At 40.2% G+C, this 23,883-nt stretch overlaps 6 protein-coding genes across 8 annotated transcripts; 4 read left to right on the forward strand and 2 right to left on the reverse strand.

Annotated features, from left to right (window-relative positions):
- The first annotated feature begins 237 nt into the window (after positions 1 to 237).
- Positions 238 to 4,984, forward strand: LOC6618976. The gene is made up of 3 exons (XM_002043185.2): positions 238 to 676; positions 1,533 to 1,850; positions 2,142 to 4,984. Exons 1-3 carry the CDS (start codon positions 593 to 595, stop codon positions 3,612 to 3,614), a joined length of 1,875 nt encoding a protein of 624 aa, XP_002043221.1. The 5' UTR covers positions 238 to 592; the 3' UTR covers positions 3,615 to 4,984.
- A 96-nt stretch (positions 4,985 to 5,080) lies between these two features.
- LOC6618977 (malonate--CoA ligase ACSF3, mitochondrial) lies at positions 5,081 to 7,434 on the forward strand. The gene is made up of 3 exons (XM_002043186.2): positions 5,081 to 5,246; positions 5,313 to 5,502; positions 5,596 to 7,434. Exons 1-3 carry the CDS (start codon positions 5,169 to 5,171, stop codon positions 7,119 to 7,121), a joined length of 1,794 nt encoding a protein of 597 aa, XP_002043222.2. The 5' UTR covers positions 5,081 to 5,168; the 3' UTR covers positions 7,122 to 7,434.
- LOC116801961 (antigen 5 like allergen Cul n 1) lies at positions 7,254 to 8,550 on the reverse strand. 2 transcript variants are annotated; one of them, XM_032724314.1, is made up of 3 exons: positions 8,026 to 8,550; positions 7,543 to 7,970; positions 7,254 to 7,485 (listed from the first exon to the last, which is right to left on the reverse strand). In XM_032724314.1, exons 1-3 carry the CDS (start codon positions 8,134 to 8,136, stop codon positions 7,260 to 7,262), a joined length of 765 nt encoding a protein of 254 aa, XP_032580205.1. In that variant the 5' UTR covers positions 8,137 to 8,550; the 3' UTR covers positions 7,254 to 7,259. The 2 variants fall into 2 exon arrangements, with proteins under 2 accessions (XP_032580205.1, XP_032580204.1); XM_032724313.1 differs by having other exon boundaries at positions 7,543 to 7,973; positions 8,026 to 8,547.
- A 4,596-nt stretch (positions 8,551 to 13,146) lies between these two features.
- On the forward strand, positions 13,147 to 18,356 carry LOC6618978 (sarcoplasmic calcium-binding protein). Of its 2 annotated transcripts, none has more exons than XM_002043187.2 (4): positions 13,147 to 13,646; positions 15,950 to 16,162; positions 16,839 to 17,147; positions 17,214 to 18,356. In XM_002043187.2, the coding sequence occupies exons 1-4, from the start codon at positions 13,506 to 13,508 to the stop codon at positions 17,445 to 17,447; spliced, it is 897 nt and encodes a 298-aa protein (XP_002043223.1). In that variant the 5' UTR covers positions 13,147 to 13,505; the 3' UTR covers positions 17,448 to 18,356. The 2 variants fall into 2 exon arrangements, with proteins under 2 accessions (XP_002043223.1, XP_032580203.1); XM_032724312.1 differs by lacking the exon at positions 13,147 to 13,646 and adding an exon at positions 15,643 to 15,819.
- On the forward strand, positions 17,625 to 18,200 carry LOC6618979. The gene has a single exon (XM_002043188.2). The coding sequence runs from the start codon at positions 17,625 to 17,627 to the stop codon at positions 18,198 to 18,200; it is 576 nt and encodes a 191-aa protein (XP_002043224.2).
- A 3,860-nt stretch (positions 18,357 to 22,216) lies between the features above and the next one.
- On the reverse strand, positions 22,217 to 22,994 carry LOC6618980. The gene has a single exon (XM_002043189.2). The coding sequence runs from the start codon at positions 22,805 to 22,807 to the stop codon at positions 22,493 to 22,495; it is 315 nt and encodes a 104-aa protein (XP_002043225.2). The 5' UTR covers positions 22,808 to 22,994; the 3' UTR covers positions 22,217 to 22,492.
- Positions 22,995 to 23,883: the final 889 nt, after the last annotated feature.

The raw sequence follows: 23,883 nt of genomic DNA on the forward strand, positions 1-23,883 counted from the left end.
ATCCGATTTGTAAGCAAACAAGTTTTTCGCATTGATCGAAAAGTTGATAACTCCAAAAACGCAATTATGAGTAATTAAAATAGCGCGATAGGGAGAAAAACATACCCAGATTATAAAAATATGATATTCATTTATAACTTTAGACCTAAGAAATAATTAAACCGGTTTGTTTCCAAAAACCATAACTTATCGATCGCCATTAGTTATCGATGACGATTGCAGCAGCTGCATGCAACCGTGCAGCGCATAAATAAATAAAGTCGACTTGCCTCTGCTCGCTTTTTGGTGATTTTTTTTTATGCTGCGGCTGCGCTTTTCGAAATTCGAATCTCCGTATTCGCTGTGCGGTATGATGTGATGTTTACTATGAAGTGATCAACTAAATGCGACCGCGAAGCTATCGTAAAGCACAGAAAATCGGATGAATTGAAGGAAAACTCCATTTTCGCATAGTCCAACTCCAGCAACAACAACAACAATTCGGAATCGGAGGCGCATTGTGTGAGCTAGATCGGCGAAGGAGAGGGAAAGAGAGCAGGAGACGAAGGAGAGTGGGAAGAAGGAGAGGAGAGGTGGAGGAGTGGTGCACAGAATGGATGTTGAAATACCTGTTTTGGCTGGATATCTTAATGTGCCGACCCAAACTGGATTTTCGCTAAATCGCATCTCGAAAAAGGTATGGAAAATCGCCGTATTCCGCCCTTCTATATAAATATTTCCCCATTTATCAGTGTTAAAGAAGTTACTTTCTGTTTGTAATTGTCCTACAAGTGCGTAGTTTTCGATAAACCAAACAGGACCTATGTGTTATGTGAGTGTGTGCGTGTGTTTCTGTCTGCATACTTGTTGCATACAAATGAGGATCACTGTGCGAGTGGGAGTGAGACAGCGATACGCGGTAGAGGGAGTTAGCGAGAGAGGGGCCGACTTCATACAGCTAAGGCCATAATATTAGCATATCATTTTTGATAATATTAATATTTCAACACCTAAGCAATCCTACGTTGCATTTTCTACAAATCTTTAAATGAATTAAGTGAAACCATATTTATAAACAATATATTAAGCAGTAACAATGTGATGTTATTAAGTTAAAGTAAAACTCGAATAACATGCTATGTAGTGATCTTGTATGATGTCCTAATAACTTTACCCCCAGCGTTGGAGTTTCAGATGGCACACACAGCTGGCGATTCATGCTACTTCGTGGTATTTGTGTTTATGTGCGACAGGAAATTCTTAAGCCAGCAGAAAACTGTGAAAAAAGGGTGGTGGAGGGGGTCGCAAAGAAGGGGCAGAGTGAGGGCGAATGAGTACTTTACGGCTTAGCCCATTATGCTCATACTCTACTTTTATATTTTTAGCATTATCCAAGGCAGAATACTACAAAATCTCAAGACAAATTTGAATTAGTTGTGGTTATTTATACACTGAATTTCATATACATATATAATAAACAATACATCTTCTTCAGTACGTTACTAAGATGATGTATGTAACCGATGTAATCGAATCCCAATTCTTGTTTGCAGAAAGCATGCAATCGCTACTGTTTGCTATTCAAGGCCAGTCGACATGGGATTGCCCGCCTGGAGATGTGCGAGAGCAAGGAGGACCGAAACCCCAAGATCTTCACCCTCGAGAACTGTGTGAAAATCACTCAGGAGCCGCCTCCCGAACGCCTCATCCACATTGTCAAGCGGCAGGCTACCCTCACACTGAGCACAAGTAGCGAGGAGGAGCTCAAGGACTGGATCACCGCCCTGCAAACGGTGGCCTTCTGTGACACCTCACCATCGGGGGGAATTGGGGCCATCGAAGAGGACAACGACCTCTACTGCAGCTCCTTTGTGAGTGATCATCTCTGTATAAGCGAAAACATTCTGGGGTGTTTCGTTATATTTGCGTAATCTTATAGTTGCTTAAGCGTTCTTAACAAACTAAGGTGAAAAGCACCTCTATCGTTTCGAATGGCTCTAGAGCCCAAAGATACATGATCACAAAGGACCGACCATCGAACTGGGCAGCAGTCGCCGGAATAAGCTCGAAAGCAGTTGTAGAAATAGCGAAAACTTAAATACAAAAAAAACGGAACCTCATAAAATAATCCATAATAATCCTTCCCTTTTAAAAATTTGCAGGACGGCTTGTTCATTATCACGTTGATTCCATCCGAGGCCTCCATTCGCTGCTGCATTGAACCTAAGACGTATATGCTCCAAATGACGCCCACTGAACTTCAGCTGAAATCGGAGGATTTGGGCGCCACAATCGCCATGTGGCCATATCGTTTCATTAGGAAGTACGGCTATCGCGATGGCAAGTTCACCTTTGAAGCGGGCAGAAAATGCACCACCGGCGAGGGCGTTTTCACCCTGGATCACACCAATCCGCAGGAGGTATTCCGCTGCATGTCCGCCAAGATGAAGTCGATGAAGAAACTGATTAGCGGAGATAGTCTGAGCACCTTGGAGTGCGGTGAGAATCAGTTTAGTGCGGCAGCTGGCATGGAGCCCGGCTCGCGAAGCCCCCTGCCACCATCTCCGTCGAGTAATCCCCACGGTGGAGAGTTCGAGATCAACTCGACGCAAAGTTGCATATCCCTGAGGGGCTTCATTAGCTCCAACGATTCTCTTAACAACTTCTCGGCAGGTGGAGGTGGAGCAAGTGGCGCCACAGCAACGGGTGGTGGCGGTGGATGCGTTTTAGGAAGTACAGGAGGAATCACGCTATCCGTACCCGCAAATAGCAATAGCAACAGCAGCAGTAAACACATTCCCAACAAACCGCCACGCAAAAGCCCGACAACCCATTGTGATAAATACAGGAACATTGTGAAATATGAGCCTGTGGCCATAACTACGATATCTTCGCCATCCGCCACCTCCGATGTGAACAGTTCAGTGATACTGAAACCCCTGGAAGGTGAATCGATATCCCTGCCGGAGACAGCACCCGACTTACCGCCCGACTTGCCGCTGCGAAATGAGAGCGCCTCGAAAGCACCGCCTCCGGAGCGGGATTACGAGTGCATCGAAAATATCACAGAGGCGTGGCGCACAAGGGGCGTGGGCGATGTTAGGCATAGCGAACGTATGCCCATACTCTGCGATACCTCAGAATTTGTACGCCAGCGATCAGTATCGAAAGCCACCTGTGGCACCCAAAACACACCCAAGATCATAGACATCGACATCGGTGAGGGTTGCACAAGCGCCACATCCATTAGTGAATCCAATTACGATCGCTTGGACTTTCTATCGCCGAACAACAAGACATCGAGTGGCTATAAGACCATTGTGAATGTCACACCCGGTAATCGCATCCGATGCAGTCCACCGCCACCCAATGAATACGAATTGATCGCTAGTCCCGATACGGAGAGCTTCCGCAAAGCCGATGACAGTCATCGCGGCTACGGGGTGCTGCGAAAGGCTAGCAGCACTACGAACAACAATAATCTAGGAATCTCCAATAGCAATATCAGCGGCGGTAGTAGCACCATCACAACTGCCACGGTCAACAACAAAGGCAACCTCGATGCGGCAGCCATTGATCATCGCAGCTACAATGGCCTCAACTACACTATGGTCAGCAAACCGAAGCGAGTGTAAAATATCTAAGGATTTCAGATCCGGTAGCGAGGATCCAGAGATCCTGGCATCGAACTGGGTGCAGTGGGGTTTGGGGTGGATCGGGAGGAGATAGTCCTAGTTTTTATTTGTCCCAGAACTGTTGCTGTTTTCAATTTAATTCAACAAACTTGTTGACATGTTAATTTGGATTTTCCCAGTAGTCAAACTCATGACTATTTCGTTATTGGACGCCAGATGAATAAGCTTGTGTGCTTTTCGCGATTCATTTTAAGTGTTGCGATAACATTTGCCAGTAAGAAACAAATGTATATGTATGTTCAAAAAATTTCGATATATTGAAAACAGTAACGTGCCAGTAACTTTCTACATATTTTCATTAATCGCATTTTGAGTATAAGTGAAAAAGAAGAGACTGCCGAGTGCCTTACAGTTCTACAAAAAGAAAGAAAATCCAGGCTGGAAATCGAGGGAAGGAAGTGCGTCGAATCTCCGAAAAATCCCAGAATTTGTCCTTCCCTTCGACAAGCCAAAAGAAATACCATTCGAATCGTTCAATTTTTTTTTGTAATTGTTTTTCGTTAATTATGTTAAATTCGTAATCTGTGATTGTATATTGTTAATTGTAAAACTGTTACATTTTTAGCAAGCACTGCCCGCCACTTTATCGCACTCAAAAAATTCCCCCGGCTCTTACTTAAAATGTAGAGTTAAATTAAAGCAAGAGAAAAAAGAAACTCAATCGAATCCTGGACGTAACGAAAACTTACACATTGTGTATGCGATTTGTGCTAAATATATGTGTTTTTGTATATTTAATGGAACTAGATTTTAAATACACTGCAATTGTACTTGTTTCCGTTTATCCGTCCGTCTTCTCAAGGTTTTGCTGCCATATATATCGGTTATTCGAATTGTTATTCCTATACGTTCTTGTATGATAGATCATATAGCAGCCACGGTGTGATGCCATTCTCAAAAATCTCCCAAAATAGTTGACTCTTTTTTGTTCAATCTTAGACTGTAAATATAGGTTTCTTAAGTGTTGTTTTCGATTGCACCTCCTCTCTCATAACCCAAATAAAAACACCCATCGTTACCCCATGCACGTTCGAGTTCTCAAGCCAGGATTGTTGTAAAAGACAGTTTCGAGTATAATGCAAAGGTCACAACAAAAAAATGTATAAAAAACAAACAAACGAACAAACGAAGGCGAACACAAATAAGAAAAATACCAAAAGAAAAATTGTGACGTTCATTTTACTTGAAATATATCATTTTTTTTTTTACTTACCTTACGTTCACGATTATGACTATTGTAGTTATTAATTTTTGTGTCTGCAAACTATTATTGTGTAAATAAAGACCAACAAAAAATCAAACCAATCGAATTAAACGACTTTCAATTGTGTCATTTCAAGTATGTCATGTTATGAATCTCAGAATCGTTTTGGCTTTTCAAGCGATAGCAACTGAAAATCGGAGTTAAATTTTGCTCTTCGTGCTATTACATAAAATAACTGAATTCGCGCTCACACCTCCAAGTAATCTATAAAAAAAAAAAACAAAAATAAGATGCTGCTTTTTCGCCGTTCCCACAAGTTAAAGTTAAGTGCATTGGTACGCTTTTGCTCCGCCGAATTGATACATAAGGTAATATACTTATATATATAATATTTAAGTAGTTGTAATTCCACGATTTCTATTGAATCTTTGCAGGATGGCTTCATCGAGAAGCTGCGCCGCAGTTTCGAGGAAGAGGAGCGTAGTAATCTGGTGGTGCCCACGTTCAAGAAGGCTATGCTTTATCCGGATGAGATCGCCGTGAAAGACATCAATGGGGAGTACACTTATTTCCAATTGTACATGGCCGCCAAACGTCTGGCCATTCAGATCTCAAATATATGTGGTAAGCGAGAAACCTATTTCAGATAGGTTCGTCAGGTTCAGATTATGTTCGGTTAAATTTCAAAAAGTTCGCAAATTCTTCTCTTTTTCGCAGGCAGCGCTGCGCTTTCGAATGTGACATACTTGTGCTCGAACAACGCCCTGTGGATAGCTATACAATGGAGCTGTTGGATCTCCGGACAAGTGGCAGTTCCACTGGAATCCGGCCAGGCGAAGGATCAACTGCATCAGCAGGCATCGAACTGCAAGACCAAGCTACTAATAGCCACTAAGGAATTTGAGTCACTTGCCCAGGAATTGTCGCAGGGTGTGAAATCAGCTACCATCATATTGGATCACTCATTTGTCCCAACGGCGGAGAGTGTGTCCTCGACATCGATGTATGCCAAACAACTGGTGGCGTGCCAGGGAGTTATCCTAACGGAAAGTACGTTTCCAAATGATTTCTATTCCAAGGCACCAGCCATGCTGATCTATACGCCCAATGCGGTCAATAGTCCCAAGTCAGTGATGTTGACCCACCGGAATATCGAAGCTCAGGTGCGATGTTTGATCGGCAGTTGGCATTTGGGACCTACAGACTGTATGCTGCCAATTCTATCCATGAATCGAATGCATGCCGCCTTGGCAGCAGTGCTCAATGTGGGCGGTAATGTGGTGCTGCAGCAAAAATTCGATGGTCACAATGCGTGGAGTGCTCTATTGGGCATAAATAGCCCATCCAAACAGCGGGTTACCCTCTTTTTGGCCATGCCAATTGTCTACAAGCGACTGATTACCGAGTATGAGAAAATGTTTGCCAAGGATTCGAGAATGGTTGAGTACATTGTAAATCATTGCCGGCAAAAGATACGATTGATGGCCACAGCTTTTGCCTTGCTACCGGATTCGGTGTTCTACAGATGGCGCGAGATTACGGGTCGAAATATATACGAATACTATGGAATGATGGAAACAGGCTTGGTTTTGGGTCATCCATTGAATGAACCACAACGCGAAGCTCCACATAATGGTCCAACATCGGGTTCTACGGCCAAAAATACCGCCCCCGACGATCATCGACCGGGTACGCTGGGTTCACCCTTGAAGGGGGTCACGGCCCGATTGATCAGCAATAAGGGTGCCGAGCTTATAACCTGCAAAAACGAACTCGGCGGATCCGTGAATCATGGCTTAATACCGGTGGAGGATATCGGCGGCGATACATCCTTGGCGGAAACCATAATTGGTGAACTCCAAATTGCTGGTTCCAATTTGGTGTCCAGCACGTTGGCTAGTAACAATCAGCAGAACACCCAAGATGGTTTCTTTAAAACCGGTGACATTTGCGCCTATCGGAACGGAAACTTTTATTTTCTGAGTAAAAGCAGCGATATCTTCACCGTCGGCGGTTATAAGGTATACGGATCGGAGATCAAAAAGGTATTGATCTCACACCCTAATATCAACGATGTGGCTGTCTTAGGTATTCCCAATAAAATGTGGGGCCATCGTCTTGGCGTCATATGCATTGTATCGCCGGATGCGGATATTGATTTGGATGCGATCAAGACATACTGCTATCGCCACCTACCGGCCCACAAATGTCCTACCGTTTTCAAGACCCTCGTTTCCAAGTAGACATAAGACCCCTTAGAACTTAGCTGAAAATTTAAGTGATTACTGACTGTTATGATAATACTAATAATAATAATAATAATAATAAGATAGTAAACAAATGTTAAGCTTATGCAATAGTGCTGTTAAATCGCTTTAAAATCATTGTATTTTAGCACATAGCGGTGGATACTTTAAGTCAACTCCCTTTGGGCACTCACTGCCTGCCTTGGCGCATTCTTCATAAACACGCTCGCCAATAACATTTGTATAAGCGTAGTTACAGGCCAGATTGTATCGCCGGATTTCACCCAGATTATATGAAACTAAGCCACAACCCACAGCATTACTTTTCTCGTTGATCAAAACGGTCAAGTGGCCAATAACTCTAAAAAGGGTGAAAGAAGATGCAACTAAAAAATGGGGAAGAAAGTAAGTGACATACTCTGGTGGATTAAGGGGCGTTTTCTTTAAGTCCTCGGCGGTAATGTCCTTTTCCTCGCCTGCCCACTTTTGAACTGCCATCTCGAAGAGCATGCTTAACGTCATATTCATTTTAGTTTTCGTTATCCCAGTATGCCAAAATCCCATGGCGAATAGATTCTGTCCAGATAGCCGAAACTTTTCCGTATTGTGACACTCAGCATGCCCCATAAGACATGTTTTGGCATTTAAGAGTGCCATCATTTCCAGGTCCTTATTCCATTCCATTTTGGCCATTTTGCAGGCGGTCCTTTTAATTTTTGCCTTGCCACTAGCCCACTTTTGTCTCACCAAGTTGTGGACCTTGATCAGAGCATTTTTATCCCCAAGATTGAGTTTAATCACGGTTGCATCTTTGGGACAAGAGCTACCAAAGGATCCGTTTACATTCTGCTGCTCACATAAATATTGAAATTTGTCGCTAAGTTTTCGAAAGGTCACTTACACACGCTATATGGGTGGTTCCTTTGGAACAGAGATCCTGCCTGCAAAAATTCTCAGCCAGACTATGGAGAACTAGTGATAGTACGAATATAGTGACCGTAAAGACTGACATTTTAAGATTTTGTCTGGACTTTCACAAATACAATTTGCTCTTATATGCATGCTATGGTGTTCCAATTAGTGTTATCTGCTTACAATTTGCACGACAGTACTTAAATCTAGTATATATAGATCTAGTATATAAGTTATAACCTATATTAATTTTACACTATCGCCTACAACCTGCAAAAACTAGCAATAGCTCTTTTTTTGCCAATACAATGTTTCAATGCCAAAGACCACGCCCACTCTAGCGCCCACATATTACAAAAGCATGCAGAGATATGGTAGATTACTTCGTAATCGTTGTTTACAATTTTGTTTACGCAGAATTTTTGTGTTAACGTGCCGGGAACAACGTAGTCGTTACCCTTTTCGAACTTTTCTTCTTGGGAGCCAGATAAAGCCCTAAGCAAATTCTAATTGGCGGCTAAAAATAGCAGACGATGGGAAAAACAAAAACCTATTTACAATTATTTCAAATGGCAGTTCACACTGCACAGGGGAAAAAATATTGAATAGTGCTTAATAATGAAAGCATAGTGTGATCGAATGCCTTATAAGTTTTACCAAGTTTTAAAACAATAGCCCGAAATAGCTTAAAACTCAAAAACGCAACAAGTGATGCTACAAAAATAATCGAAGTGATCTTGTTTTTTGTTCAGTGTGGTGGATCTCCACTTGCCACTTAAGGAGCTTTCAATCGCCCGACATCAGGGTTAAATGTTATATGCCGGTGTGGATTACCACAAAAAAAACTCACATGCCTCTTATGTTTGTTTAGATTTTTAGCATGTTTTTGTTTTGGTTTTGTTTTTCTGGGCCACGTTGTTGATTTTTGTTTTCCTTTCTTAGAATGCTGTTGTGTTTGAAGGCCAATTACACAAGCCCTAAAAGTGTGTTTATTGGCCATAAATAAAAGATTAATTTGGTTTATTTATCATTACCGATAAAGACGAATGCAAGCGACATCATTCTATCAATTTTACGTTTTTAAATACCATACTACTGAACTTACAAATAAATTATATTGCAATGAAAATGACAATTGTCTTTAGTTTAGTTAATGAAATCTGCCTTTTTATTCGAAACAAAAATGTTGTTATTAAGCAAATATTGCATAAGCAATGCAACATGGACATTCAAATATTGTTTACCAAATATATTATTACTCAAACCCATCACCTTAAGTGACTCTCAAACTGTAATCGGAAATCAATAGCCTTGTTTACCCGCCAAATTTGTAGGCTCCTCTATTTACCGAACATTTTCAAAAAGCAATTTCGAATTTTCAAATCTGTTTTGTGTTTGCCTACTTCATTTTCATTTCGTATTTGTTTTCTGGCCTAATCTTTACCGTAAAGTTGGACTGGCTTTTATCTCTAGCCTTTTGGGTTTTGTAACCCGCGATGGTCAGAAAGTCATGTGTTGTTATTTTTTGTTTTGGGCGTTGCTGTTGTTTTTGGGGTTTTATCAGCCATTATAAGCAGGTCGCTGCTGATAAGGCGACCGTCAGATGTAATTTAATTAATTACACGACAAAAAATACATTTAAACTAACTGAACGATTACAAATCACGCATTTTCAAATTAAAAATATGTAATTAAAGCATTTTTTAAAAAGCAATTCTCCATTCCCATTTAAAGGAATGAAGTTGAAAAATCGAAGACCTACGACAACAACGTGGAAAAGGATGCGTTGCAAGTGGCACGTAGTCGCTGCTTTTTTCTTGTCTTTTTTTTTTTGTTTTCTGGTGGTGCAGGCAACTGGAAAACTCACACGCACACACACCAATGCACGACGCAATTAAATTTTATGACATTTTATGTAAAGTCGCAGCACGACTTCTCTGCCGGCGTCGGCGTCGTTCCTCTGTCGCCGGTGTGTCGACGTGCCAAAATCCGCATACTGAAAGAAAAACTAGTGAACCCGAAACATAAACAACCCTTTTGCTTAACCCTCCAAAGACCCGTGTGAAACACTCTACGCACTGACCGAAAAAAAAAAACAAAAATAAATTACAATTTCCACTATGTAAATGAACTCAAAATGTTTTTAGACCATGCATTTGATAATAATATTTCCTTTCAACATTCGACAACAACTATGTTTAACTGTTTTCATTTTAGAGGGTTAGACTAGCATCCAATGCGAACAAGAATAATTTCTGCCTTAATTCTTTTTTTAATCTTTTTTTTGAGCCGGCGTTGGGGCGCAACACGTACGCCAAAAAACAGAAAGGCAGGAAAAACAACAACTCTCGCGCATCACACACACACGCACATCAATATAAATGGCGTTGCGGAAATCTGAAATGGCATCAAAACTGTGGAACTGCGGACCTTGAAAAGCGCGACAAGAAATACTAGAAACGCAGAAGCAGAAAACACAACATCACAAATTCGTGGAGCATGGAGCACAAGGCTTCCACTTCGAGACGAGACGAAACGATCTCGTCCAATATTCTCGGGTACCTCGAACCGCACACGTGTGTGCGTGTTCGCTCGACAACGATCCACCCATTTCGATTGGATCCCCGGCACACGCCCAAAAAACACATGAAACAGAAGCAAAATCTTGGGAGCGGACTTACAATTACAATACAGTGGGCACTAGCTAAGATGGCAGTCAAATTGTAATATAAAGTTATAAATATTTTCAATTATTTTTTAAGAACTCTTGATTATAGATACATACATATGTATGTATCCATGTAATATTAAATTAAAGTATTAAATTTAATGATTTGAAGTCTATTAATTAAGTAGGAAAGTTTTCGTAAAGGTAAACGTGCGGATTTCTACTGTTTTCTTTTGCACCTCTTTCGCGCGCGCGTTTAAATTACGCATTTTTATTTTCGGCAATTGAGTTTTGGAGCTATATATTATGAATGTATTATGGTAGACGTCATGTGGATCGTGGGTGTAATGTTAAAAGCTATTTCTGACGTCATTAGTCGTGTGTCTCCAATTTTCGTTCTTTATTTGCTTATTTGTTTATTTGTTTGCAGGTGCAGCAGCAAATAGATTATAATTTATGTATTTGTAGCGGGCGCATGCTAAACTACACACACTCTATATACATACATATATACTACATGGTTGAGACCCTGTTTTGGTGGTCATATGTTTGCAGTTGTTTTGTGTTGCTTTTGTTGTCCCTGGACCTGGTGTTACGTGACGGTCGGAAAGTCAGCAGACAGCCGATGCGCCGGTTGTTCTCGTTCCAAGCACACGTCCACCCCGAAACAAGTGACGTTTATGCATTATTGTAGATATTATTATGAATAGTTATTTTCGCATCTACGCATCTATGTCACAATAATAATATAATAGAAATAATATTTCGACTTCAAATACATTAAATGCAGAAGCAGAACGTTCTAGCACATATGTATATGTATAGATATCCATTATCTTTATAAACGGATTATGTTCAATTTATCTTGAGTTCACCGCCGCATAATCCGCTTTGGAAACTTCCCGGTCGCTCACATGTTTTGGTTTTCCGTCTGTAATTTCAAGTTTTTGCCTCCACAGAGTGCAGTGCACTCCGCTTGCCGCATTCGAAACGGCAAAGTGGGGGGCCTTCGATTTTTTTTTATTTTGTCCGTAAAATGTTGCACTTCTTGGGGGGACCAGTGCTTGCAAAACTATGGGGATTTATGAAAGCATTGATCTTGATGGGCAGTAAAAACTATTAAAACGAACCAAGATTAAAGGGAATTAGTGGAGCTGATAATTTCTTTTAATTTTTGCCGGCCACTGATATATCCAGTTCAAATCACTACCCTCTTATTAATTTTTCGGTGGTTTCTTTTTTGTTTTCGTTTCGATGCAATGTTTTTTGGGTCCAAGTCCACTGGCGCTTATTTGATCAAGAGACTATTATACAATCTTACACGTATGTACAGCTGTATGTATGTCTGTGTGTCCACAGTGAAGGTACTAGAAATAGTGCTGCGTTGCGTAGAATGATCAGCTTAGTATTATGCTTTTCGACACTTTGGGTAATAAAAAATAGTTTAAGATAATTTTAATGGTGGCAAAATGCCCAGCGCTTGGATGAAATTGGTTACTAAAAACGATCTTTCAATGTTATTATTAGCTGTAAAGTGTTGTAATGATCCTATAACATTTACCGCACACGTGTGGGTGTAAACATGCGTTTTGCTGTGGAGCAATGAAGTAGAACAGCAACGGAAAAACAGAAACTATTAGTGCGTAGGTATGTGTGCTTCTTCATGGGTATGTGTGTGCGTAGAGGGCACTTTTGGGGGAAGTGCGCCGTGAGGGGGGAAGGGTGTCTTGGGGCATATTGTATTGGACCGACAGTTTGTCACACGCAGCGACCTAAATACGCACACTTTATGATATTTTCATTTTGAGTTTTGGCGTTTGTTTTTGGATTCCCTCGTTTACGTTATCAATGGAAAACTGTAATCCATGTATGTATATATGTGTGTGTAATCCCATGTTTATATAGTGCATTTTCTTTTGGGCATTTATTTGAAAGTGAATAAAGTTCTCCATTTAAGCGAGGTTTGACAATCACTGGGTTTTGTGTTTGTTTGTTTTTGCTCCTTCTTGTGCTCCTGCTTCCTCTCCATTTTCTTCTTCAACCGGCTTACATGGTCTTGCCTGTGTGTTTGTACTTATGTACAGCCAAGGACGCAAAATTATGATCTAGAAAACTTAAATACGAATTGCTCCGCATCTGGTTTAAACATTTGGGAACGCTCATATTCAAAGTATTCTTGAAACACATATTTATGCAGTTCAAAGTATGACTTCGTGAAAATTTAAAAATGTAACTACTATGATGTTGGCTTCAATAGTGTGTATTGCCTGTTTGTGGTAACCATTCCAAGTAGCAGCTGTTCTCCCTGCTCCCTTCCTATGCTGTCCTCTCCCTCGCACAAAAACACACACACACTCGCACTCCCGCTCACACACACTCAGAAAGACCGCTCTGCTTTTACAGGCGTCGACGTCGACTTCTTTTCTTTGCGCAGCGATGGTTTTCAAAACGAATTCGAACGCTTAAGCGAACGGTTGTGTTTACTCCCAAGCAAAGATATCCAAAAAAAAAAAAAACTGAAACCCCAGAGAAATCAAAATACAAATTAGCGGACTCAAAAACAAAGTGTAACGAAACAAAGCAGAAAAATAAAGCAAACATTTTTTTGTGGTGCATCTTCGAAAAAACCGGTTGTTAAATGCGCGTTGCAATCGAAATAATAACAAGAGTTCCACAACAAAATCCCTAATAAAAGCAACGTTGCACATTTTCTCGAGTGCAGTTAAAACTGTAAGGGAAACGTAGCGAAAATTGAGGAAAAATTAAACAAAACCGAGGTTAAAACTTGAGCGAAAAACAAAATGGCATTCTCCATCGTGAGCCGTGGTATTTTGCGCACTTCAAGAGAAGTTCTGGAACGCAACATGGCCGCAACTGTCGGCGTTCTGCACCAGACCGCCTCCCCGCCCCCAAACACGCCCATTTCGCACAGCGATTGTCACGTAAGTGCAGTTTTTCTTTCAGTGCATTGTAGTTAAGGTGACTAATTTAATTGAAAGAAACAAGCAGTTAGATAAACGTAGGATCATAAAAGCGGACAGAAAAGAACAGTTTCTAAACCAAACTAAAAAGCAACAGTTATAAAATAAAGAGTTTAAAACCAGTTCCACAAAAGATGTTCCACCAAAAAGCAACTTCCCCAAGATATAAACTCAAAACAAATCAGAGAAATAGAATCGCAATTCGAAAAACAGTAAGTGGTGGAAGGAGAACTGAAAATGGGGAGGAAGAGTGGAGAAACGGAGAATGAAAATTGGGAGCGGGAATGTTCACGAAACGAGGCCAGTGCTAAATAAACTGTAGAAGTGCATTCGAAACTGTAAGAACTCGAACTCAATACTTGATTAAAAATAATAGATATTCCCAACTGTAATTTTAGCAATACGAAAGAGATTAGTATTATTAATTCTCTAATTTTCATTAACTTTTCATTCCCGCATTATTTTTCAACTATTAAATACTTCTAGGTAATGGCAAATTTCTTGCAAATCAATCATTAAAGGGCGCCGCACTTCAATCAATCAATAAGACATTGAAAAGCCGGTGCCGAAAGAGGCGTATCCCTCAATGAAACAAATAAAACAAGATACAGTAAGATAAACAAATGGAAATTACACACAAAAAAATGTTGTTATTGAATCAATACATTAACAAAATAGTTCAGTTAATATATAAACACGTTTCATCTTACACCTATGTTGTTGTTATCTTTGAAAATACCGGCCAACAGTATTTGCATAAATGTTTCGGTTTCGAAACGAAATTTATGATATTATGTTGACACAACATACATTAATGTAACCAGCTAATCCAATATTAATACTTATTGGTATTTTCCACCGTGTATTCAGGTGAAAGCTTGTTTTCCTTTCTCACCGACAACAACCGCCTCATTTTGAAAGTCGGAAAACTGCGCAAATTCTGTAGCAGGAAAATCTTGCGCAAAAGCATTGGAAATTATAACAACAAAAGTCCCTCTCCCCAATTTACTTTTTCTCTAACCGCCCCGGAAAAAGCAGTTTTAAAATCACAGGAAATGATTAAAGTTCGCGATTTTTCTACTTCTTGTTTGCTGCTGAATTAACATTGACCTGTTGCTCGACTTTGATTTTTATTTGCCGTCTTGTTACTCTCTGCGTCTTCCACATAAATCATTGGCATTGTTTTTTGTTTTATTTTCTTATAGTCGAAACGTGTTTCTCTTTATTTTCGAGACGCGCAGACATTCAAATGAAAGGAGGCCCGTTTTTTGCATTCATTAATTCGTATATTGGAGAAACTTGTTTACAAAAAAAATCGAAAAACAGAAACAATCCAAAGTTCGTTTAACCAAACGAAGCAACTGGAACCGCAAAAGGTCCCAAAACAGTCAAATACAATAAGTGAGCGGGCTTTATGATAATGCTATATGGTATGATGCATGATATCATCGTCGTCGGTGGCTGGCAACATCTGTACTTGGATTCTTTCTTATCGAGAGCCATTGAAATTCAAAACGTTTACAAGGGAATTCGGTTTCTTGTAATTAAAAAAGTAGCGAACTTTTTATCTTTTCCCAATGGCATTGACAGAAGCACAGATAATGGAAAAAACCTGCTTTTTGGCATCAATATTTATTTTTTTTAATTTTCAAAGTTGCAATGTTGGCAAAAGGGCATTGAATGTATTATATTTGTAATTCTTATATATATTGGAAACTCTTTTCCAACTGGTTTACAATTTCTTCTTTTAAATTCGTTACATGATCGCCACGTGTTTTTTTTACCATTACCAAGCGCCTCTCAAACTGTAAACCGAGTTTTTTGAGATACAGTCACTCTTTGGCCCTTTTAAGGCGAACCGAAGATGGAAAACTCGTAAAAAAACAGATAACGACGAATCGGGTTTAGAATTGTTTTGTGAGTAAACAGTACTGACCTTAACAATGGGAAAAATAACAAGCACAACAAAAACACAGGAAAACAGCAGTGCGTTGAGTTGTAATTAAAAACATAATGCTTGCTTACACACCGAAGGGCATCTAGCAACCGTATCAACAACAAAAAGAGCATTCAGCATGGGGCTGTGAGAACCGAAATAAACACAAACAATACAAAACAACATCATAATGATTGGGTAATATTATTAATGACACGTTAGCATCTCTTTTTATAAAGCACAATCAAAATGACTTTCATGATAGGAAACTTATCCAATACATTTTACATTCAAATTTTTCTAATTTCTCATTTCCTTCTGATTTCAGCGCCTGGCATCTGGTGGCAATATCTGTGGACATGGAGCACATTCACTGCTTTGGCATCAAATGCCAACTGCCGTGGTCCAGGCAGTCCGTCAATATTCAAAGAAGGCCGGAGCGGCCAAACTGCGACGGGAGGTGGAAAGTGATAGCGATTCCGACTCGGATGATGAGTTCGAGCGTCGTCGCCAGAAAATGGATTCCAAGCGCAGCGAACGGGTGAGTGAACTGCTTGAGAAATCCATTAAATAGACCCATAAAACACACGGTCCACGTGGCTGAGAAATTTCAATTGTGTGTGAGAAACGTGTTTCGAAATTTGTTTGCCGTGCTCAATGTCGTTTTTTGAACCTGCTCAGCGGCATTTAAAAAATAGTTCAACATTGTAACCTGATTAACAGTGGCCATTTAACAGTAGTAACTGGTTTGAGTGCGGACTATTTTAAGATCAAAGCTTTGGTTTTGGTTATGAATAAAAAATTTCAGCTTTCTCAAAAAAAAAGCGAAGCGAATTGAAGCTTAAAGCATGTGCTTGATAAAAATGAATCCTGACTGTACAAGTCATCAAGCAGTTCCTTAAAGTCCTTGGAAATCCTTTAGGTAAAAGCTTCTAAAAGCTCTCAAGCAGTCGCTGCCGGTCTATGACAAAAGCTAGAAAATGTAAAACGCATTTTCATAAGGACAGCCAAATCTTCAAAGCTTTCAAGCTTTACTTTTCAAGTCCTTTTTAGGTAGTTTGAAAAGAGCAAAGGGCTCGGTTAAAGAATTGGAATGAGCTTTATAGTTTAAGAAGCTTTCAGCACGCCCTGTGTATGTTTTAAATCAAATATCATAAATATTTCTAATTAAAACGTAAAGAAAACCAATTAATATGTATGTTTTTCCTCATTTTTAGGGCGACTCAGCCTTCTGGCGCCGCAAAATGCGTACTCTACACCGCATTTTGGACGTTAACCACGACGGCGTCGTGTCCTTCGACGACTTTAGTTTGCTGGCCAAACGCTTCAGCGATCTGGGCCATTTGACCCCAGAGGTCGCTGCCGAGTTCAACGATGTGATCAAGCATACTTGGGAAGAGCAGTTCGGGGAGATAACCCCATACAATCTGGTGACTGCCGAGCAGTTCCTCACCGATCTGCACCATCGTCTCAACGACAAGAAGATGGCCAAACGCATCGGTCGCTTCCTGCCCTACTTGTTTAAGGTTCGTTTCATTGTTAAGTTGCTATTATCCGATAATCAGAAAAATAATTTTTCGGTTTTTTCTTAGGCTGTGGACTTTGATCACACTGGCCATTTGGATCTCGAACAATACAAGCTCTTCTTCCGTTGTCTGGGACTGACCGAAGACGATGCTGCCGTTTCATTCGCTGTGATAGACAAGAACGGCGATGGCCAATTGTCGCTCAAGGAGTTTGTGCATTTGGGCCGTCAGTTCTTTTTAACCGAGGACGACTCGAAGATATCGAAAATGTTCTGGGGACCGCTGGTCGCTGATCATTGACGGGTTGCAGTCACTGCTGTAGATTACAATACAACCAAATCAACAATAACCCAACAAAAAAATCCTTACTACAATCAAGATTATCAGAACCATCAACACAACAATGACCGATGCCATAACATCGGCAACAATAACACCAATGAGCCAATGCTATATTATACATTAAACACGACAACGATGTTGGCCAGTAACAATTACAATAAGATCGTGGCCACTTCGTTGCCAACTCGCGTGCAGGCGGCAGGCGGCAGTTGGCTAAATCTACAGCATGTGGCGCCGCATAAATCGGGACCGATAATAAACATTAGCAACACCACCACCACGATCGTTATAAGGAACATGAGCATTTACGACTATTTTCGGCAACACTTGGCCAGTTCGAAGCGCCAGAGCTCGACCTTTGAGCCCCATCCTTCGCCCAGTACGTATCCCGCCTCCAAGTTGCGCAAGCACAACTTTACTAACTACCAAAAGGAACGGGAAAGGGAAGACCGGCGGAAAGATAATAATAATAATCATCGAACCAAGGGCAAACCATCATTAGATGACTACGATATAAGATTCTTTTTCTACCTTAACTCGCTAATATTATTCACAATGTCGTGCAGTCGTCAATCGGCCGCCGAGGGCGATGACCTCAAGCATTTCATTTGCGACCGGATCCGGAAATTCGATCGCCTACGGCGAAAGGCAAGAAAGCGCCGCAAGCGAAGGCCCAAAAAGCTGGTCGAGGATCAAATGCACCATTTATAAACTCTGAAAAGTGGAGCTACATACTATTCACGGTCACCCTATTTACCATATAATCGATTATTTTTTTGTCTAGTTAAGAGTTACGTTTAACTGATATATTACACAATACAGCAAGCATGATATAACGGAATAAAACTGATTTTTAAATATACCATACATTTATATTTTAATTATTGGGTGATCATGCGACAAAAATGTTGCTGATGTTGCTCACTGATTTGCTTATAATTATGCTGCAGCAGGTTTATATTTAATTCATTCGATTTGAGGAAGCCCATTTTACGCAAATTGCTTGCAAATGGAGAAAGGCAAGCCAGCAGACGCTACTTCCTTCTCATTTTATTTTTAAATGATTTTTTTTTTAAATGTTCCCTCCCTTGGCATCCGCGGCCACATATCATTATGTAAGCGCCAGCGAAAAGGATTTGCGATATCAACTGAAAAGTGTTTAGCTGGATGTTGCGAGGCTACAAAAAATGTTACCTAAAATTGAAGACGGGTTGCGCAAAGTTTTCAATACACTACATTTTAATAAGACTATACGCTTAAATGAAATGCTAGGAACTAGTTTATGTCTCCATCACATAAGTGGTGAGTAATATTTGGTTGTAACATATAGTATAAAAATATAAGACATACCTCTTATTTTGATACAAAATGGAACTTGGCAAGGCATACGCCCAAACTCTATAAATAGGGCATGAAAAAGAATTACGTTGTGGAAAAGGGCAAGAAAAACTTGTCGCGCGTAAATCTCTGCGATGGCAACCTCCCACAGCCGTCTAGGCTGGCTGACCAGAGCTCATTATGCGCATTTGTGCTGGGCGGGATAGAATGGGGGTTCCAGAGGGCTTCCCCCGACATAAGGAAGGTACGCCCGTTTCTTTCTTTTACTTCTAGTCCTTCGCACTAATTTTTTTCCAGCTGCCCCGCAGCCTCTTCTTCCCCCCCCCCCCCCCCCCCCCCCACGGCGCTCGTTTTTTATTCATTTGTAGCTAATAATTTTAATGCTATTCAAAATTATGTTGAAAAAAAAGAATATATATTTATATTTAAGAAGGGAGGGCTGAGTGGGCGATGGAAGCCATGTGAAAGCTTTTTTCGGGACCTCTCACACACACGAGCTGGCGCTTATAAATTGCATTTGTATCTAAAAGGACATTAATTTTGGTTGCACGTTAGAAAAATCAGCCTTTCTTTTTCATTTCTGAACACAATAAAACACTTACAGGGGTTTTTAAATCTAAAGAAGTACTATTAATTTCTGAAAGATTTGCCTTTGCAATGATCGTTTTCTTTACTTAAGGAATGCAATCATGCAACCCAAAAATTTGAAAAACGAAATTATCTTCCAGTGCATTTGTGAGCAAGCAGTGTTCTGCTTTCTGTCCCTTTTGCGCATTTCTTACTTGCTTCAATATTTTATAATTTAATTTTTTTCCTTGCTTTTTTTTGGCCGTGCCACGCACATGACGACCATCGCTAATCCTTTTCCGTCATATATACTCTAGGAAAAAATCACACACTTGCACTGCTACATCTTTCATTATGTAAATGCACGCTTTACACAATTTTTTTTTCAGATGCACTGTCCACTCTGGCAGACCAACCCACCACCCCCAACCCCCCATTTTTTAACCATATTTTTTATTTCCCCAACTTGGGATTTGGCCGAGTGTGTGTTTGTGGTTCTATATGAATAAAATATATATCACATACTCACATGTAACTGGTTAAGTACATATGTAACCCGCCTTCGTCGACTCTTCTACTAATTTACATCTTTTACTCTCCTTCGCTTGATTTTTTTCGTGGTCCACCCTCTTCCGTCCTCTATTTGCCATTTCAACGTGTTTTATCGCGTTTTAAGAGCAGTTTTTAAAAATTAAAAGCACGTCCTAAGTCCACATTTGGTCAACAGCTGCTGTCCAAGATGGAAAAGCGACCATTGCTTTTTCTCCCTATTTCTCCTTTTTTTTTTATTTAATTTTAGTTACAGTCTACTGAAGCTTGATCCAATCTCTATATTTTGTGAAATTACTTGCTTTCAATATAGAAAACTTAAGTGGAAACTTTCGCAATCCATCACATTTTTCATGGACTATACTTAGCTCATGTCCTTCTAAATAGGCACTGCAGGTATTGCTGTTTTTAACTCTTTGCCGCAGAATGCCTTTGCGGCTGGCATAAATTTCGCAGCTAATCATAGAAAAAAGAGACTCAACTGGCGGGGGGTTAAAGGACATATACTTATCCAACGGAGGCCATAAAAGTGCGCTAATGTTAACCCGTTGGCTCCTGTTTGAATTACAACACCGCCCACATTCCAAAAACACATGCGATGCGGCTAAGGCAGCGTTATGCTGTTGGCATGATAATTTAATTACAGCTCTGGGATTGGGTTTTGCGGCAAAAGCGGCATCAATCTGGAGCTTAGACAAGACAATCTTCCACATGAGTATATGGCATCTTGGTCTTAACACCGTTTGGCCAACCTTACGAGTCAGATAAAAAAGGAACAAGCACACGGTGTACAACCGGAACCGAGAAAATCACTGCCGGGGTTGGCGTTAAGAAATTAATAATGGAAGACGAATGAATGCCCTAGTTGAATATATAAGAAAACTCGCTTAAATACATTTCGTAGTCACATAAGAAGGTTGATATAATCGCATACAAGGGCACTGCTCATATTCAAAATTTGAGAATCGCATAGGAAGGCGCTGAAAACATAATGAGTATATTTCTTAGATACTGATATATAAAAATACTAATGGTATTAAAAACTCTCGAATTCCTTATGATATAAATGCATACCCTAACTGATGTAGCCCTATCTTCTATGGGTGCCTTCCTGAGATGTCAGGGTATAATTATATATTAAATTAAGCCATTTGCATGCGCGTATTTTTGGGCGTCGGCCCCCCTCTTTGCGCCACCCCTTTTGTGGCCGGGCTGTGTTGTAGATTATTAAAAATTATGTCTCACAGTAGGACATGCAATGCTGGCAACCCTTTCCCCACATAGGCCACATTAACGTGCCTGAGATAAGGAGCAGGCAGCAGTTGCAAAAATTGTTTCACTCTTCTTTTTTTTTTTGGTGGGAGGTTTCGTACCCTCTCACATTTATTACTGTTGCTGTTGTTGGGCCAACGCAAATCCACGCAAAAATTATATTTTGACGTTTGTCAGCGGTTGGCGGCGCGGAAAAAGAGGTGGGAAATACGAGCCAGAGAAGCCTACATGGCAAAAAGATAAAGAAGCAAAACAAGAAAGTGCAGAAGTATATAGGGTTTAGGGAGGTCGCAGGCACAGTGCCGAGGTAACCCTAACCCTAAAACGTATGAAATGCACTTTGGGGGTCTGGAGTCGAAAGCTTTTGCCAGTGCCCTACAGTCGGCATTATTATTTTCTTAAATTTAACATTAAAATAATATTAATTAGGATTTAAACAGCGTTCTATTAGTTTTGTATATGTATACACAATCACAACAAAAACCTAATCTTTTTCTTTAAAAACCCAAAACTTTAAGATATTAATTATTGAATTATATTTATAATAACATTTTGTGAATAGAAAACTATAGGTGATGCTGCATTTTCGTACAGCCCAGTTTTTCGCGAGAAAACTTGTACATGTCAGTGGCAACTCTGGCCGCATTCCTACCTTGGGGAGGTCGCCTCGTCCGAGATTTGTTTAACTAAATTTATATTCTAAATGCCGTCTGTCCTGTGGTTCTGCTGGGCTTTTTTGCTGCTTTGTTTTGTGACACTCTTTTTGTGACATAAGCCACGTTGCTTAGTTTTAAAAACTTATTTTAATGTTGGAATTTAATTTTTTTTGCACTTTTCGCCATTGTTATTGTTCCAGTTTGCAAGCGTTGGCCTTCTGCGATTTGGGCCTGGCCAGATGTCCCAACTCCACTCTTAATACATTTAAATTGCTCGCTATGTGGAATGGTGTTCAAATCGTTGGTTAACGTATAGCGTTAAATGTAGTATCTTGAGAGTCAAGAATAGATAGCTACACATTGTTAGCATTGCTTGCACCCTTTATTCCTTGCACTTTTTTAAAATCAATTTTGAGAAACATTTGGTAAATAATTTGTGTATACAAATTTGGAGAGGACGCCAGACTAAAAGTACATGTAATCGATTTTACGGTGATTATAATGGATATAACCAAACACCGAACGGAATTCGAACTTTTTTAGTTGTGATTCTGAGAGTAGACGGGGGAATAAGACGTAGTCTCCGATCCGTCAATTGCGCATTACATCTATACATCCAGACTAGACCCGCTTCTTCAGAAGACGAATGACTTGATTCCACAGCTTGAAATCTTTCAGCTTGAATTGAAGGTCGTGCAGAATCTCACCCACATTTTGAGCCTTGTTGTGGGGCGGCATCGGGAGCATGGCATCATCGGGAGCAATTTGGGGTCCGCGATAGGATTCGACGACAGCTCTACGGACTCGTAGGGTTGCCGATGACATTTGCGGCACGGGGAAAATGGGCTCGACTAGGGGACCTGCCACCCTACCCACATATTGCTGCACGTAGTTTATCTTGACCTGGTTCTGGTATTGATTCATTTTTAACGCCATGACTTCAGTCCCCTCTGGATTGAATTGGATTATATTGGATTTTCTTAGATACTGTTGTTTGCGAATTTATAAAGAAAACAAATTTTTAAATAAAGAATTGTATTCATAAATTTTTGGTTGCTTATCGTTCAGCGGGTCAGAGAAAACTAAACTATATCCAGATGTTCGAGCCGTAGGACTCTGACAATCAACTTACGTTTCTAGCTATGGTATCTATGTTTATTTCCAGTATTGAGTGAATCACATTCATTTTTATGATCCAACCAAAATGTATTATTACCACGGTCGTAAAGCTATTTTATCAACACAATATAAGGTTGCCTCTTTTTGTGTTGACTTATTCGCGGAAATATGGGTCCCGTTTTATTTTGATTTCATTACGCTATAGTTTGTTAGATTTTTATAGTTGTGACCTAAACAAATAGGCCAAAAATCGCGTACACTGTCCACCCAAAAGGACTAGGGGTTTTGCAGAATTATTAGCTTGGTTGCGTGGGTTACCGTAGCATATGGGTTCATACATTTTTAGAGCAGTATGACATTTGTGCGCTGTTTTTTGTGGATGTGTACGGAAATTTAATAATAGTTAACGGATTTTGTGGTTTTGTGGCATTGCACAAAGCGGTTTGAGTGCTTAATATTTCAGGTGCGATCTTGAGGTTCTATCTTAAAAATATGCTTTGAATATGTAAGATAAAAATAAATAGATATGTTCGCTGTTTTTAAGTTTCGTGTACATAATTTCTAAAATCCACTTAATATGTGAATGTTGCAAAATTGCCGTTAAATTGTATTTTCCAGAATTTATCAAATCAGACTGTGAAGCTTAGGGCCAAAAATCTCCTGGCCATACATAGGTAAGCTTTGGGTTTTTGTTTTTACTTCCGTTCTGTTAGCGGTGCGTGTGTTTTTGATTTTTGCAGGTGGCACACGGCGCAAAACGGAAGCGAAACGGCAACGACACCTTTGAGTGAAATAAATGATAATGGCCTCAATGATTATGAATCGGCACGTTTCTCATCGCGACAACACACACACAGCTACACCACTCTCACACACAGAAACAGGGGGAAAGG

The sequence above is a fragment of the Drosophila sechellia genome, chromosome X, assembly GCF_004382195.2.
Source record: "Drosophila sechellia strain sech25 chromosome X, ASM438219v1, whole genome shotgun sequence".
In the NCBI taxonomy this organism is placed as follows: Eukaryota; Metazoa; Arthropoda; class Insecta; order Diptera; family Drosophilidae; genus Drosophila; species Drosophila sechellia.